This window comes from Zingiber officinale, chromosome 5B (assembly GCF_018446385.1).
Source record: "Zingiber officinale cultivar Zhangliang chromosome 5B, Zo_v1.1, whole genome shotgun sequence".
In the NCBI taxonomy this organism is placed as follows: Eukaryota; Viridiplantae; Streptophyta; class Magnoliopsida; order Zingiberales; family Zingiberaceae; genus Zingiber; species Zingiber officinale.
In genome coordinates, this window is record NC_055995.1 from 92,562,234 (window position 1) to 92,577,786 (window position 15,553).

Sequence of the window (15,553 nt, forward strand, 5' to 3'; positions counted from 1 at the left end):
TGCTTGTATAGATGATCTAAAATTTATTTGTCAACCTATTATTGGCGGTTTATTTTTTTATATTTGTTGTGTATGCCATGTTTTAAATTTATGTGTTCAAGATGGATTAAAATTTTTAGAAAGTTATATTAAACCAATTAGAATTATAATTTCTTATTTATGGTCTCATCCATGTATAATGAAACAATGCGGTAAGTTTTGTAAAACTAATGGAATGAGACCTAAAAAATTTCCACATGATGTACCAACACGTTGAAATTCAACATACCAATTATTACAAGATTCATTTGAATATAAGGAATTATTATGTTCATTTGTTTACACAAAATACTAATACTAATATATATTTATTTCACAACAATGGAATATTTGTAGTAGTATTTGTAAAATTTAAAAATATTTAATGATGCAATCGAACAACTTTTCAGTGTTTATTATCCCACTGCTCAATTAGTTTTAGAAAATTTTTCTAATATAGTGTTAATTTTAAATGAACATCTTACATCTTAGCTATGAAAACTAAATAGGAATTTTTTTTTATTTTATTCCTAAAATTTATTTAATTGCATTTGCTTTAGATCTTAGATTTAAATTAGAAGTTTTACAAAAAAAAAAATGTTAACTTTATATTATGACGTTTTAGTTTTAATTTCAATTAAAGATTATTCTTCTCCTTATCTAGTTAATATTATATATAATGTTAGAATTTATTTATATGATATTTATAATAAAATATAGAACACAAATTAATGTTTCTAAAATATAACAAACTACTAGTATTAATTTAAAACTTACAAAAGCACAATTTTTATTAAAAGAACGGATAAAATGTCCACAAGGATCCTTAAGTTCCACACAGGAACTTGAGAATTATTTTATGACTTCTTTTGATTTTAATGAAGTAGATAGCGAAAATTTCGATACCTTAAAGCGGTGGTCACAGAAGGTTCAAAGTTTTCCCGTCCTCTCCATGATTGCCAAAAAATTTTTAACTTGTCCAGTGTCAACTGTTACTGTGGAACAGACATTTAGTGCTAACGGTAACATATTAGATGAACGACGATCAACTTTATCTCCTAACTCATTGGAAGCCCAAGCTGTAAGATACCGCAAAATAATAATAATAAATGTTGTTGGATGAAAAATCTTATTGGATTTTTCGAGAATTTTTAGAAATTTTTTGGGATTTAAACGGAGTCCGTATGACTTGTTTTGAGAGGATGGATTCGGGGTACAACGGAACCTGTTTGGAATACCCAATTAAAGTGGGATTTGATTGAGGAATTAACTTAGGTTTTAATTTCCTAAACCTAAGTTTATAATCCCTAATTTCCGAGTTATTCTCCTCACCGCGAGCCTTTCTCCTTTTCTCTCTCGCGCGAAGTTTTCCTCATTCCCGAGTCTCACCAGCGATCGGCGACGTCACCTCTTCTCGGTGTCGCCAGCGAGGGGTTGATCCTGAGTGTTAATAATAATAATAATAATAATTATTATTATTATTATTATTAATTAGCAGTGTATGTTCAATCTTTCGAAAAATATCTATCCGGACAATTTTTTGATCAACTATCCGAATAAATTTAGAAGTCTTGCGCGGTTCGCTTGCAATAGCCGGTCCAACAGCCTAAAGAGTGCATTTAGCTCTAGTTGATTTATTTACCTTTTTTATATTTTATATTAGATTTTAAAGTGATAAATAATATTCATTTTGTAGCAATGATATAAAGCAACTCATTCGATAAGTGTTCATAAGAATAATCTATCATTCCAATATTTTTGATTCATCACCTATTAAAAAAATTTATTCATTGATTCATCATTTAGAATTACATCGTTACACACAATTGAAAGGGACTTGAACAAAACTAAAGTGAATTAGACTTCGGGCGTGAAATGAATGAATTTTAATGGGCTAAAAAAAACTTTACATAATAATAAAAACTTAAAGTTGAGATAAGAGGTCAGCAAAAGTTCAATTTAATGGAACAAATTGACTGATTTTTTTTAAATTATTTTTTTTCCTTAAAAAATCAATTAATTCATTCATTTTAAAATTTCTTATTCGATTAAATTAAATAGGTCAAATAAATTAAATTTTTAATCCTAATTTTTATATCAAAATTAAAATTTTATTAAACCGAATAAAATTTTTAGTTCCTAATTAAAATATCTCGATTAATTAAAATTTTAATTAATTAATAAATATTTTATTTATTCAATTTATTTAATTTTTATTAAAAAATCTATCGATCCGTAAAAAGGGAAAAAAAAAATCAATTGAATAATTACCCTTACTTGAGATAGAGCCCTAAGCAAAATAGTCTCTGTTTTCTTTGAAGGATCATTAGTCTGCTTAAAGTATAATCTCGAGGCAAACTACTATCAAAAGAAACTAGCTAAACTATTATTCGATGGAAACTAGCTAATATGGGTGTTTCTTTTGCAAGATAAGTTGATTATACTTGTTGGTGCAACCTTAGGTCAAGGTTGACCTGGTTGACCCGACTCGAGTTGACGTGACTCGAGTTGTATTTTGATGTTTGACTTGGGAAGATTGTCGGTGCAACCTTAGGTCAAGGTTGACCTAGTTGTGTTGCATGTTGATGTTTGACACTCGTGAGAGAGTTCTATTCTTGATGTGGGACAAGAATAGATGTTTGAGAGATTGTTGGTGCAACCGTAGGTCAAGGTTGACCTGGTTGACCTGATTCGGGAAAAAGTTCAAGCAGGGAGCTTGGCACTGGAAAAGTCCAAGTATGGAGACTTGGCACTGGAAAAGTCCAAGCAGGGAGCTTGGCACGCGAAAAGTCCAAGTATGGAGACTTGGTACTGGAAAAGTCCAAGCAGGGAGCTTGGCACGAGGGAAAGTCCTAACTGGATGTTAGGCGTTTGGAAAGTCCCGGTGAGTGAAGCAGGAGAAAGTCCTAACGGGATGTTAGGCAAGTGGAAAGTCCCGTGAGTGAAACAAGGGGAAAGTCCTAATGGATGTTAGGCTGGGAAAGTCCTAACGGGATGTTAGGCAAGAGGAAAGTCCCGGTGAGTGAAACCAGCAAGGGAAAATCCAGATGGATCGTGGATGATCGGACTTCTGGTGTAGTGGGTCAAGGGATTGACCTGACACTTAGCGGGAGTGCTAGGTCAAGAGAGTGACCGGATGCTAGGCATGATGTACCAACAGTCAAGGTTGACCGAATGTTGGTGTGGAAGCCTTAGGTTTAGGGTCGAAAGGTTTGGATCGGGCCGCAGATCGATCCAATGATACATGGCTCATCCGACGGTCGATGACCGATCGATGACCGATCAAGATGTATCGATGGTTATCTCGATCCGAGACCGTCGAAGGAGATCGCGGCTGAGAAGAAGCCCTGATCGGTCCGTAGACCGATCAGAGTTTCGATCGGTCCATGGACCGATCAGTGACCAATGTACATAGGTTTTTCCCGATTGGTCCGCAGACCGATCAGGATGTTGCCTGATCGGTCCACAGACCGATCAGGGTTCTAGCCGTTGCGACGCAACGGCTAGTTTCTTCGCTGTTTCTTCTTCGCAGGTATAAAGGGGCTAAGAGCTTCTACAGGGATTCTTCTTCTTCCTTCTGGAAGTTCTCTCCTGCCTGAAGCTTCTGCTTCTTCTGGTGCTCCGAGCTTTGCTGAGCTCAACTGCTGCTGAAGCTTCGCGTGAGCTTCCCCGACAGTTTTCTCGACTGGCTTGCTGTTGCATCTGTCCGTGGAGTTGCTACTTCATCCGGGACCTCAGTCGACGAGGAGGCAAGCTTGTTTGTTTTACATTCATTTTGTTCTTGCTATTCTCTTGTACTCTTAGCTTGCTGTTGCAAGTGATTGTGGCGAGGTTTCTCCACCCACAAGGAGTTGATATTAGCCGGTTCTCCGGGGACTCATCCACCGACGGATTGATAGGGCTCGTCCACCTTACGGACACGCCGAGGAGTAGGAGTATCATCTCCGAACCTCGTACATCGCTGTGTTAAGGTTTGATTTTCTTCTTTTACGTTTCTTTGTATTTTCCGCTGCGCTAACCTAATCGTAGGAAGAAACGCGATCGATTTGGGGCGGCTATTCACACCCCCCCTCTCTAGCCGAGTACGAAGGATCCTAACAAGTGGTATCAGAGCGAGGACGCTCTTCGTCGGATCAACACCCGTGGGAGCAAAGCTAGAGATGGATCAATTCGGAGAAGACATCACGATTCCACCCTTCTACAACGACAACTTCACATATTGGAAGGTAAGGATGATGTATTTTCTTAGGACTAATATGTTGAACTGGTTTTGTGTACAAGAAGGGTTTTCTCCTCCAATGGATAAAGAAGGAGAGCCTCTAGAGAAGAACAAGTGGACGAAGGAACAAGTCCACCAATCCACGATCAACAATGAGGTAACTAAAACAATTGAATTTTCATTACCTACTAATATTTTGTGTAAGATAGGTAAATACAACAATGCCAAGGAATTGTGGGATAACTGGCCAAGTACCATGAGGAGAGCTCCACTTCAAGCCATGAAGAGGAGCCTAGTGAGCCAAGTAGCTCACATCATGGAGGGAGCAAATTGGGAGTTGAGGGCTACTCAACATCCAAGGAAGAAGAGGAGGAGAGTTCCTCTTGCTCAAGTTCGGAGCAAGAAGAAGAAGTTTCCAACTCCGGAAGGGTTGAAGAAGAAAGCTCATCTCCATCCACAACCCTAGGTAACTCAAACACTGTGATTTCAAGCAAATTACACATAATGTGTTTTGAGTGTAGGAAACATGGGCACTACAAGAGTAAGTGTCCAAGGAGGGTTAGGAAGACTCCACCGGCACCAAAAGTCAAGGGAGCCGGAGTCCCGACACGCAAAGGCAAGGAGCACGTGATATGCTTCCAATGCAAGCGAAAGGGACATTATCGGAGTCATTGTCCGAGGGGGAGGCAACCTCACAAGGGCAAGAGACCGAGCACTTCTATAGGGGGAGCTAAGGCAAACCCTAAGGTATCATTTAAGTCTCATTCGTGCAATACTAGTAAGATGCATGCTAGAAATTTTATTGCACTAGTCAATAATGATAAGCATGATAACATTAGAAATCGATACACATGCTTAGGTGCCAAACATGTGAGCTTAGATAAGGATAACACTAGGAAAGCCAACCCTAGAATTACCTCATCTAAGGTTAAGGAGAACCTAGGTAGGAATCCCAAATCAACTAGACACATGCCTAGGAATGCCTCAAAGAAAAATGACAAATCAAAAATTGAGGTACTAGAGAAGGAGAATCAAGTCTTGAGGTCAAGACTTGATAATTTAGAAAAGGCTCTTAAAAACATGGAGAAGTCATCTCTAGGGTTTAAGGGTCAAAAACCAATGTCCAAGGACAAAAAGGGTTTGGGTCACAAACCTAAGTCCCAAATGGTCAAGCCCACTTATCACAATGTTCCATTCGATTATGGAACAAAACCTAGGGCTAGGAAGACCATTACCAAGGTTACAAGGGGAGTCACCCCTATAGTTGACCTTGATGAGACCCAAATGACCAAGGCTTCAAAGCCTAAGAGGGTCATTAGGAGGGTTGCTAGGGAAGTCATCCCTAGTGAATATTTAGTGAACCCAATGAGCTCTAATAGGTATTGGGTTCCTAGGAGCATCTTCTCTACCCCATAGATGGGTTAGAGAGTGTCAACTCCAATAAGAAGGGTAGTTAACCCAACTTTGAGGAAATTGACACTCAAGGAGCATTTTCAAGGTTTTGTTAACCTTTGAAAATGAAATAGAATTACTAGTTACTCCTTAAAGAGTAAATTGTGCCATATTTGAAAAATATCGATTTCAATCTTATTTGGCACAATTTAAGAAAACCTAGAGAAATACCATAATTGGGATTTTGGTTTTCTCTAAGGGATATATGGGCAATCTAGGGTTAGATTCTAAGTTAGCTAAGGCTAAGGATACTTAGATAGGGAATTTAGGTATTTTATTTGTGCTAACTTCCCATGATTGGTTGCCATATGCCATGCCATGACATCATACTTATTTTATTATCATTTGAAATGTCATGATAATGCTTAGGTTATCTATATGTCATGTGTTAGTTTCGTTTCAAACTTTATGCCATGACATCATGACATTGGCACATGCTTTCACTTATGTTATTAATTTATGCCATGTCATCATCTCTTGCATTAATGATCAATGAAATTGATTTAAGGATGAAAAACACATTTTGATATTGAGATCAAATTTGTGTTTAGAAAATGCATGAGAACTTAGCCTAAGTTGACCTTAATCCATATCTCACATCAAATTGACTTGAATGTGGTTTGATACACCTTAGATGTGTGTGAGATATTAGGATAATGAGTTAGGATCAAGGTGCATTGTCCTTGTACCTAGATGACCCTAATTCAAGAAATTAAGGATCATAGGGAAAGCTTGTGTACAAGTCATGTACATCTAGCCCTAAGATTATGGTCCTAAATTCAAATGGTTTTAAAAGTATTTTAATATTGATTTGAAAAACCTTGATGAAGCTTTCCTAGTGATAGCATTCATCATTGACCGAAGTGATACAAAGTTGAGCTAAACTTGAACTATTTCAAAGTTTTTGAACTTTGTATCAAGATTGAAAAATGGAAGTTATTTTCATAGAAAACTATTTTTCCATGATAGTGTATGATATGAGGAATGTATCCTCAAAGTTTCGTAATTTTTGGAATTTTCTTGAATTTATTAGGAGTTTCTGAATTTCCGGAAGGGGAAATCAGAAATTCTGATTTCAGTGTCTGGAGCGATCCAGGGAATCTCTGATCGGTCTGCGGACCGATCCAGAGTGTTGTGGATCGGTCTGCAGACCGATCCAGTAAGATCCAGAAAGCTTGATGCGATCTGGTGAAGGACGGATCGGTCTGGGGACCGATCCAGGGGGCTTCTGATCGGTCTGGGGACCGATCAGGGCGTGCCGAATTTCTGATTTTTCAGCTGGTGTCTGAAATTTCAGTTATGGAAGTGGTGTTTTTGGATTTCTAAAGGTTTGGAACTCTCTAAGACATTGTTGGTGCAATGGTCAAGGGGGAGTTGACCTTGAGGGGGAGTTTTACCTAATTGTCAAGGGGGAGTTGACTTTTAGGGGGAGTTTTTACTCCAAAAGACTTTTAAGGATTAGTGATATGAGATTATCACTAAGTTGATTGTTGAGTTTAGTATCAAGGAGGAAATTAAGAGTTTCAAATGAAAGGTATGAGACTTTCATTAGGAAGAAACTCTTGACCTTGATACCCTCCTTGTTCTTTTTGATGTGTGTCAAAAAGGGAGAGTGTTCATTGGAGAATTATCAGAAAACCCAAGTTAGGTTATCGGGTTAACCTAAGTTAGGGAAAGAATGTCAAGGAATGTTCAAGGAAGAACATTGGAATTCTTTTTGATGTGTGTCAAAAAGGGGGAGAATTATTGGAGAACCCAAGTTAGGTTATTGGGTTAACCTAAGGGGAGAATGTCCAGAGAATGTTCAAGGAAAGAACATTGGACATTGGAAGATGATTGAAAACCTAAGTTAGGTTATCGGGTTAACCTAACTTGATTATGGTTTTGTCAAACATCAAAAAGGGGGAGATTGTTGGTGCAACCTTAGGTCAAGGTTGACCTGGTTGACCCGACTCGAGTTGACGTGACTCGAGTTGTATTTTGATATTTGACTTGGGAAGATTGTCGGTGCAACCTTAGGTCAAGGTTGACCTAGTTGTGTTGCATGTTGATGTTTGACACTCGTGAGAGAGTTCTATTCTTGATGTGGGACAAGAATAGATGTTTGAGAGATTGTTGGTGCAACCGTAGGTCAAGGTTGACCTGGTTGACCTGATTCGGGAAAAAGTCCAAGCAGGGAGCTTGGCACTGGAAAAGTCCAAGTATGGAGACTTGGCATCGGAAAAGTCCAAGCAGGGATTGGCGCGCGAAAAGTCCAAGTATGGAGACTTGTATCGAAAATCACGGGAAGTTGCACGAGGGAAAGTCCTAACTGGGATGTTAGGCGGTTGGAAAGTCCCGTGAGTGAAGCAGGGCTGAGAAAGTCCTAACGGGATGTTAGGCAGTGTGGAAAGTCCCGTGAGTGAAACCAGCGGGAAAGTCCTAATCGATGTTAGGCGAGGGAAAGTCCTAACGGGATGTTAGGCAAGAGGAAAGTCCCGGTGAGTGAAACCAGCAAGGAAAATCCAGATGGATCAGGGATGATCGGACTTCTGGTGTTGAAAAGTCTAAGTGGGTCAAAGGGATTGACCGGACACTTAGCGGGGAGTGCTAGCAGGTCAAGAGAGTGACCGGATGCTAGGCATGATGTACCAACAGGTCAAGGTTGACCGAATGTTGGTGTGGAAGCCTTAGGTTTAGGGCTGAAAGGTTTGGATCGGGCTGCAGACCGATCCAATGATACATGGCTCATCTGATCGGTCTGATGACCGATCAGTGACCGATCAGTATGCTACTGATGGTTATCTGATCGGTCTGGAGACCGATCAGAAGGAGATCAGTGGCAGCGGAGAAAGAAGCCTGATCGGTCCGTAGACCGATCAGGAGGTTCCCTGATCGGTCTGTGGACCGATCAGGAGGTTTCCTGATCGGTCCATGGACCGATCAGGGACGGAACAGAAGCATAGGCTTCTTCCCTGATTGGTCTGCAGACCGATCAGGATGTTGCCTGATCGGTCCACAGACCGATCAGGGTTCTAGCCGTTGCGACGCAACGGCTAGTTTCTTCGCTGTTTCTTCTTCGCAGGTATAAAGGGGCTAAGAGCTTCTACAGGGATTCTTCTTCTTCCTTCTGGAAGTTCTCTCCTGCCTGAAGCTTCTGCTTCTTCTGGTGCTCCGAGCTTTGCTGAGCTCAACTGCTGCTGAAGCTTCGCGTGAGCTTCCCCGACAGTTTTCTCGACTGGCTTGCTGTTGCATCTGTCCGTGGAGTTGCTACTTCATCCGGGACCTCAGTCGACGAGGAGGCAAGCTTGTTTGTTTTACATTCATTTTGTTCTTGCTATTCTCTTGTACTCTTAGCTTGCTGTTGCAAGTGATTGTGGCGAGGTTTCTCCACCCACAAGGAGTTGATATTAGCCGGTTCTCCGGGGACTCATCCACCGACGGATTGATAGGGCTCGTCCACCTTACGGACACGCCGAGGAGTAGGAGTATCATCTCCGAACCTCGTACATCGCTGTGTTAAGGTTTGATTTTCTTCTTTTACGTTTCTTTGTATTTTCCGCTGCGCTAACCTAATCGTAGGAAGAAACGCGATCGATTTGGGGCGGCTATTCACACCCCCCCTCTCTAGCCGAGTACGAAGGATCCTAACAATACTCACATATCTCTCACAACCCATTCACATATTATGTGAAAAAACATACATCACAAAATCAATTTATAACTTACCGTGTTAGAAGGTAGAAGAATTTTTTTCTCAATACATCACAAAATCAATATATACTGTTGTGCAACAATACATCACAAAATCAATACTTTAGGCAATATGCAATCATCAATACCTCATATTTGATCGAAAAAATAAGTGAAATTTCTTTCTCAAAAGGAAAAAAAATAATGTTTGAAAATCACTGAAAGAATATGCGAAACTAACCAAACTGCAACCTGAAAATGCAAGAAATGACAGAAATATTATTGTCGAATGATTAGATAAATGATAGGGGAGGCAATGAATTAAAAGAAATCTCTATCGTAACTGATCATATATGTTTAAATGTGAGTAGTTGAAACTTTGTGGATTTTGATTGGAAAATATCTACACCTTTAGGATCAGTCAATTCTGATCCAATCATTCAAGTTAGACCAAACCCTAGGCGTGGCCCGAATTGGACGCGGCCCGGGCCCATAACCAGGTCAACGGGCCAGTTGCCCGTTGACCCGGTTCGTCGGGTCAAACCGGAACCGGCCCGACAAGTTGTCAGGCTGATTCCGGTTCTTTTGATGAAAACCCAATGGACCGCCGGTTAACCGTTGGTATGGCCCACCAATTCAACTATTTTTTTTACGGTTTGAACTCGCGGTTCCTAGCCGTTGGGGAGGATATTTTTTTCAATTATTAGGATCATTTAACCATTCTTTTATCAATAACTATAATTCAGTGTCCGTTACTATCCTAACTCTATAAATAGAGAGTTCATTTCATCATTTTCACACACATCTTCTCTACTCTTAATCTCAATTTCGTATTCTTTATACATTTTTGTTTCCAATTTTCAATGACAATGGAAGAAGACCGTGGAGGTGCATCATCTTGAGCTCGAAAGGGAAAGGAAATAATGAATCCGCGGGAGAAGGACTCCAACATTCAATCCACCGATAATGAGATCGAGCACCTTCCAAATCTGATACTCGAAACACAAGGAAGTATTGATGCAGTTACTTTTAAGGTTCGGGAACTTCCTCCTCTAAAGTCTTTTATTTTTACTAAACATTTTGAGAAAATCACTCTTTCGTCGGGAGAAATGCATGCAAAATGTAAGCACTGCAATGTTTCCTACAAATTCCAAGCCGACGGCGGCTATGGGTCGTTGAAACGACATGTAGAAACGAAGCACCCGACAAAATATGGACTTGACCGTTCTCAAATACAATTATTAAGATTTTTTTTAACTAACAATAGTACTGATTCCGATTTATTTTTATATTCGGATAATAAATTAAAAGAATCATTAGCTAAATTTATTTCCATAGAACATATTTCTTTTAGTTTTAGATCTAAATGCACCTTTGAAGATTTTTGTAAAGAATCTCTTAATCCATGTGTTAAACGTGTTCCTAAGACTACACTTACTCGTACAATTAAAAAGTTAGTAAAATAAAGAAAAAAGAATTTAATTGATGAAATTAGTAAATAAGATAATAAAGTTTCTTTATGTTATGATATTTGAAGTGATAATTTGCAAATACATTCGTATATGGATGTGACTTGTCATTGGATAGATAATTCTTGGAATCTCCAAAAAAGATTATTAGCTTATAAGATTTGTGTTGAATCACATAATGCTCATAACATCGCACAATTATTATGTTTACTTTTAGAAGAATATAGCTTAACTCATAAAATATTTTCAATATCATTAGATAATGCTTTAGATGATCTAAAATTTGTTTGTCAACCTATTATTGACGGTTTATTTTTTTATATTTATTGTGTATGTCATGTTTTAAATTTATGTATTCAAGATGATTTAAAAAGTTTAGAAAGTTATATTAAACCAATTAGAATTGTAATTTCTTATTTATGGTCTCATCCATCTATAATAAAACAATGGGATAAATTTTGTAAAACTAATGGAATGTGACCTAAAAATTTTCACGTGATGTACCAACATGTTGGAATTTAACATATCATTTATTACAAGATTCATTTGAATATAAAGAATTATTATGTTCATTTTTTTTTTACAAAATACTAATATTAATATATATTTATTTTCACAACAATGAAATATTTGTAGTAGTATTTGTGAAATTTTAAAAGTATTTAATGATGCAACCAAATAATTTTTCGGTGTTTATTATCTCACTGCTCAATTAGTTTTAGAAAATCTTTCTAATATAGTGTTAGTTTTAAATGACCATATTAATAATGAATTTTTATCTCCTTACATCTTAACTATGAAAACTAAATAGAAAAATATTTTATTTTATTCCTAAAATTTATTTAATTGCATTTGCTTTAGATCCTAGATTTAAATTAGAAGTTTTACAAGAAATATTAAGTTTATATTATGACGCTTTAATTCTAATTAAATATTTTTCTTCTCCTGATCCAATTAATATTATATATAATGTTAGAATTTATTTATATGATATTTATAATCAATATTATGTAAAATATGGAACCCAAATTAATGTTTCTGAAATACAACAAACTACTAGTATTAATTTAAAACTTACAAAAGCACAACTTTTATTAAAAGAATGGACAAAACGTCCACAAGGATCCTCAAGTTCCACACAAGAGCTTGAGAATTATTTTACGACTTCTTTTGATTTTAATGAAACAGATAGCGAAAATTTCAATATCTTAAAGTGGTGGTCACAGAAGGCTCAAAGCTTTCCTGTTCCCTTTGTGATCGCCAAAGAAATTTTAACTTGTCCAGTGCCAACTGTTGCTGTGGAGCAGACGTTTAGTGTCAACGATAACATATTAGATGAACGATGATCAACTTTGTCTCCTGACTCATTGGAAGCCCAAGCATTACTAGACGATTGGACCAGAGCAGAGAAAAGAATCCAAGGAATGTAACTTTCAGATGACGAAGTTGAAGATTTTGATACTAAAGGAACGAATATGACATGAACGGAAAATAGAAGTGAGTGACAATGTAAACGATAAAAATGTAAAGAACTACATGGACTTTGATTTCCTTATACCCTAAAAGGATACGTAGGCAACTTAAATAAATGCAAGCCCTTTTTTTACAATAAATTTTAATTTATAATTTTTAATGTTTAATTTTTTTAACACAATAATCTTGAACCGTGGTGAACAGTGACGAACTGTGAACCGACGATTCCAAACCGTGAACCGTAACCGTCTTGTACGGTTAAGGCTAAGGGTCGACTTGCCTGGAACCGTCGAACCGTCGGTTCCGAACCGTCGAACCATCGGTTCCGAACCATCAATTCCGAACCGTCGATTCCGAACCGTCGTTAAGTCTAATTCAAGTTGGATCTATATTTATTAAGCCAAAATCATTGTTGCACAAACTCAAGAAATAACTAACTAGGAATAATCAGAAACCAAATGGAGTCCATAGATTTGTCTATGGCTAAAGGAAACCCAAATAAAATTAATTGATTTTTAAGAAATCTCAAACTTGAAATGCTAATAGGCTAACAGTTAAGAACCAAAATAAATAAATAAATAATTATTTTTGTCAGTTACTTCCAAAGTTATGTTGACAACTTGAGTTCAACCAACTTTGGCTGAACCTAATCAAGGTCTTCCCTGATAAATCAAAAACCAAACAACCAGCAAAAGATCTGCAAAAGTATTAAGAATTGCCAAAACCAACATATACCTATTGCAAGTTGTTATAAATTGGTTGTATATCAATTTACTTAAATCAACTTGGATCATCTATGTCAAATTTAATTATATAGCACATACCAAACACTAGGAAGACTTGCAGTTGCCAAAGACTCAAAGCATTAGAGCAATTGCTATCACCAATACTGATTGCTATAGGTGCTAGAATAGTATATAGGACAGCTCTTTGCATCATGATATAAAAAATTCTACCAAATGAATGGAAAGAATCAGGAGTTTTTATCCAATACAAGAAAGACATGTCTCCAGAGTCACCAATGTTCCAAGATTTGCATGAAAACTTTGGAGATTGAAGACCCAAGGTTTCATTAATTGACAGTTTACTCTCCCGATTACACAGCTTAAAAAAGTGTACATTGTAAAATAACATATTAAAGCTTTGTGATATACCCATACAAGTTATACATGCCATGAGAAACATAGAAAGAACAACAATCACTACATTTGAAACAGATAATTTAATTTGAAAATAGTGCCTGCAATAGACGAAAATAATAAAATTTAATAGTCCTACACAGTGAAGGATGGGGAGTGGCAAAATGTTGTCAAACTCTCCTATTGCAAGTATTCTTGAAATAAATATCCTTTTGTTTATAATGTAGAAGAAGATTTGATGAAACTGTTGTCAAACTCTATACAATTATTGAAAATTTACTTAAAAGTTTCATTGTATTTGTTTTATTTAAAATATTTTACTTCTATAATATTTAACAGCCTAAATATCCTCAAATGCTGTTATTGAATAATGCAATTACTTAAACTGATGAATTGGCTGTAGCATGAAGCTAAATGAACTCCACATTGTCTCTACCAGCATGGAAGATAAGACATGCCAGAAAGTCCACCCACATTCTCTTACATTCTAATTTTCTCGTCCTGCTATTTTCCTTATCAACTTCTGCTATCATCATTCTCATATAACCCCTCTGTTTTGTCCATCCACTTGCATGACTCAGGAACTCGGATCGAAAAAACATGGATCCATGTTTAGCCAAAACTAACTCAACTCACAAGCTGAACCATCTCAATTATTTTGGACCTTAGAAACATACAACTTAAAAGTCAGATCACACGCTTCAATCGGAGGTCAAACACGAGGGCTTCCAATTCAATTAAACAATGGTTCGATCGAACGGTCACGGATACATCACTCACATTTGGGCAAGCTCAAAGTTTGTCATCTTTCATAGGCCCATTTGTGGCCCATTTATGCAAAAAAAAATAAATAATAATTTAAAGCTTCATTTTTTTATTTTTTTTCATAAGAGACAGATATGCTCCATATTACAATCCCCTTCCAGACATTTTATTTTATTTTCCCACCGTAAGCAATAAATATTTTTCTTATGTTTTAATAATTTTGTATCTTCTAGCTGCTGCTCAAACCATGGATAAAAGCTGCTGCTTCAACTGCGCCATGGAAAACCTTTCTTCATCTTTAACCTACAAAAACTATGGCGCCATTGAGAAAAGATCAACTAAATTAAGCCCAATCAGCCGACTACAGTTGCAGACCTCAATGCAGAGGACAGTCTCTGAAAAACCAGAGAAGGCCACAGAGCTGACAGCAGTCACCTCAGCTCCGACTTTGCTCAAACTCTCCAACAGCTTCACGAATGCACCCTCCTTGTTCTTGAAGATTATCCCTAAATGGTACTTGTTGACGCCGATTGGACTCAGCTCAACTTTTCCCTGCATAATCTGTACATTAATCTTTCTAGTTTCAGGAAACAGAGGAGAAGATGATCACCTGGAGTTGGACTACTTCGAGAGGAACCGTCATTGTCGTCATCCCAGTGCTCGAAAGGCTTCCTTGCTTCCCACCATCCTCGTCTGGAATCTGAGCGAGCTCCATCTGCAGCTCAGCTTTCTTCTGCTCCAGCTCTTTGATATAACTTATCGCGTCCATCAAGGTCGATTCCTTGCTCATCTGTGAACACCGCCAACGCTTCATGTAATCCCAAATATGAACGTCAGGAGGAGGAAGAAGAAGAAGAAGAAGAAGAAGGAGGAGGAGGAAGAGGGGGGCATGGAATGCCTTGCCTTTGTGATTCTGGGAACTAGCGATCTGAGCTCGAGTAGCTTCCCGTTGAGCTTGGTCCGGCGCCGCCGCTCCGCCTCCAGGTTCTTCGACTTGTACTTGGCTTCTACGGGCACCTCGCGCACTTCATTGCACCAGTCCCCCAGCGCCGCCTCGACCAGGTCAATCGCCGCCTCGGTGGCCTCCCTCTGCCGGCGCGGCATCGATGATCAGAGATCGGAGAAATTAAACGCTCCGTCTGCGGCATGAGCTAGCAATTATAGCAACCGATCGACGGGCAGTGTGAGGAATCTCATGGCTTAATCGTTTGGTATGTGAAGCTGTACTTGTGTTCCTCCTCTTGGGCGTGTTTTCGCCCGGGAAACGGTTTGGTCGTTGGAGTTTGGTTGGTGTGCCGCAGGAACAGCTGCGGCTTCAGCAGATCCGCCTGTGCGTTTGGTGGCGT

At 38.1% G+C, this 15,553-nt stretch overlaps 1 protein-coding gene across 1 annotated transcript; it reads right to left on the minus strand.

Annotated features, from left to right (window-relative positions):
• Nucleotides 1-14,376: 14,376 nt before the first annotated feature.
• On the minus strand, nucleotides 14,377-15,065 carry LOC121987635. The gene is made up of 3 exons (XM_042541379.1): nucleotides 14,818-15,065; nucleotides 14,583-14,759; nucleotides 14,377-14,510 (listed from the first exon to the last, which is right to left on the minus strand). Exons 1-3 carry the CDS (start codon nucleotides 15,019-15,021, stop codon nucleotides 14,448-14,450), a joined length of 444 nt encoding a protein of 147 aa, XP_042397313.1. The 5' UTR covers nucleotides 15,022-15,065; the 3' UTR covers nucleotides 14,377-14,447.
• Between the last annotated feature and the right edge of the window lie 488 nt (nucleotides 15,066-15,553).

Bases quoted from the DNA above. Each gene is read 5' to 3' on its own strand.
- LOC121987635 (XM_042541379.1), bottom strand. From the start codon at position 15,021: ATGAAGCGTTGGCGGTGTTCACAGATGAGCAAGGAATCGACCTTGATG. The intron at 14,760-14,817 runs GTGATCATCTTC...CAGATTATGCAG, and splicing joins TCGAAGTAGTCCAACTCCAG to GGAAAAGTTGAGCTGAGTCC. The intron at 14,511-14,582 runs GTCTGCAACTGT...TAGTTTTTGTAG, and splicing joins AGACTGTCCTCTGCATTGAG to GTTAAAGATGAAGAAAGGTT.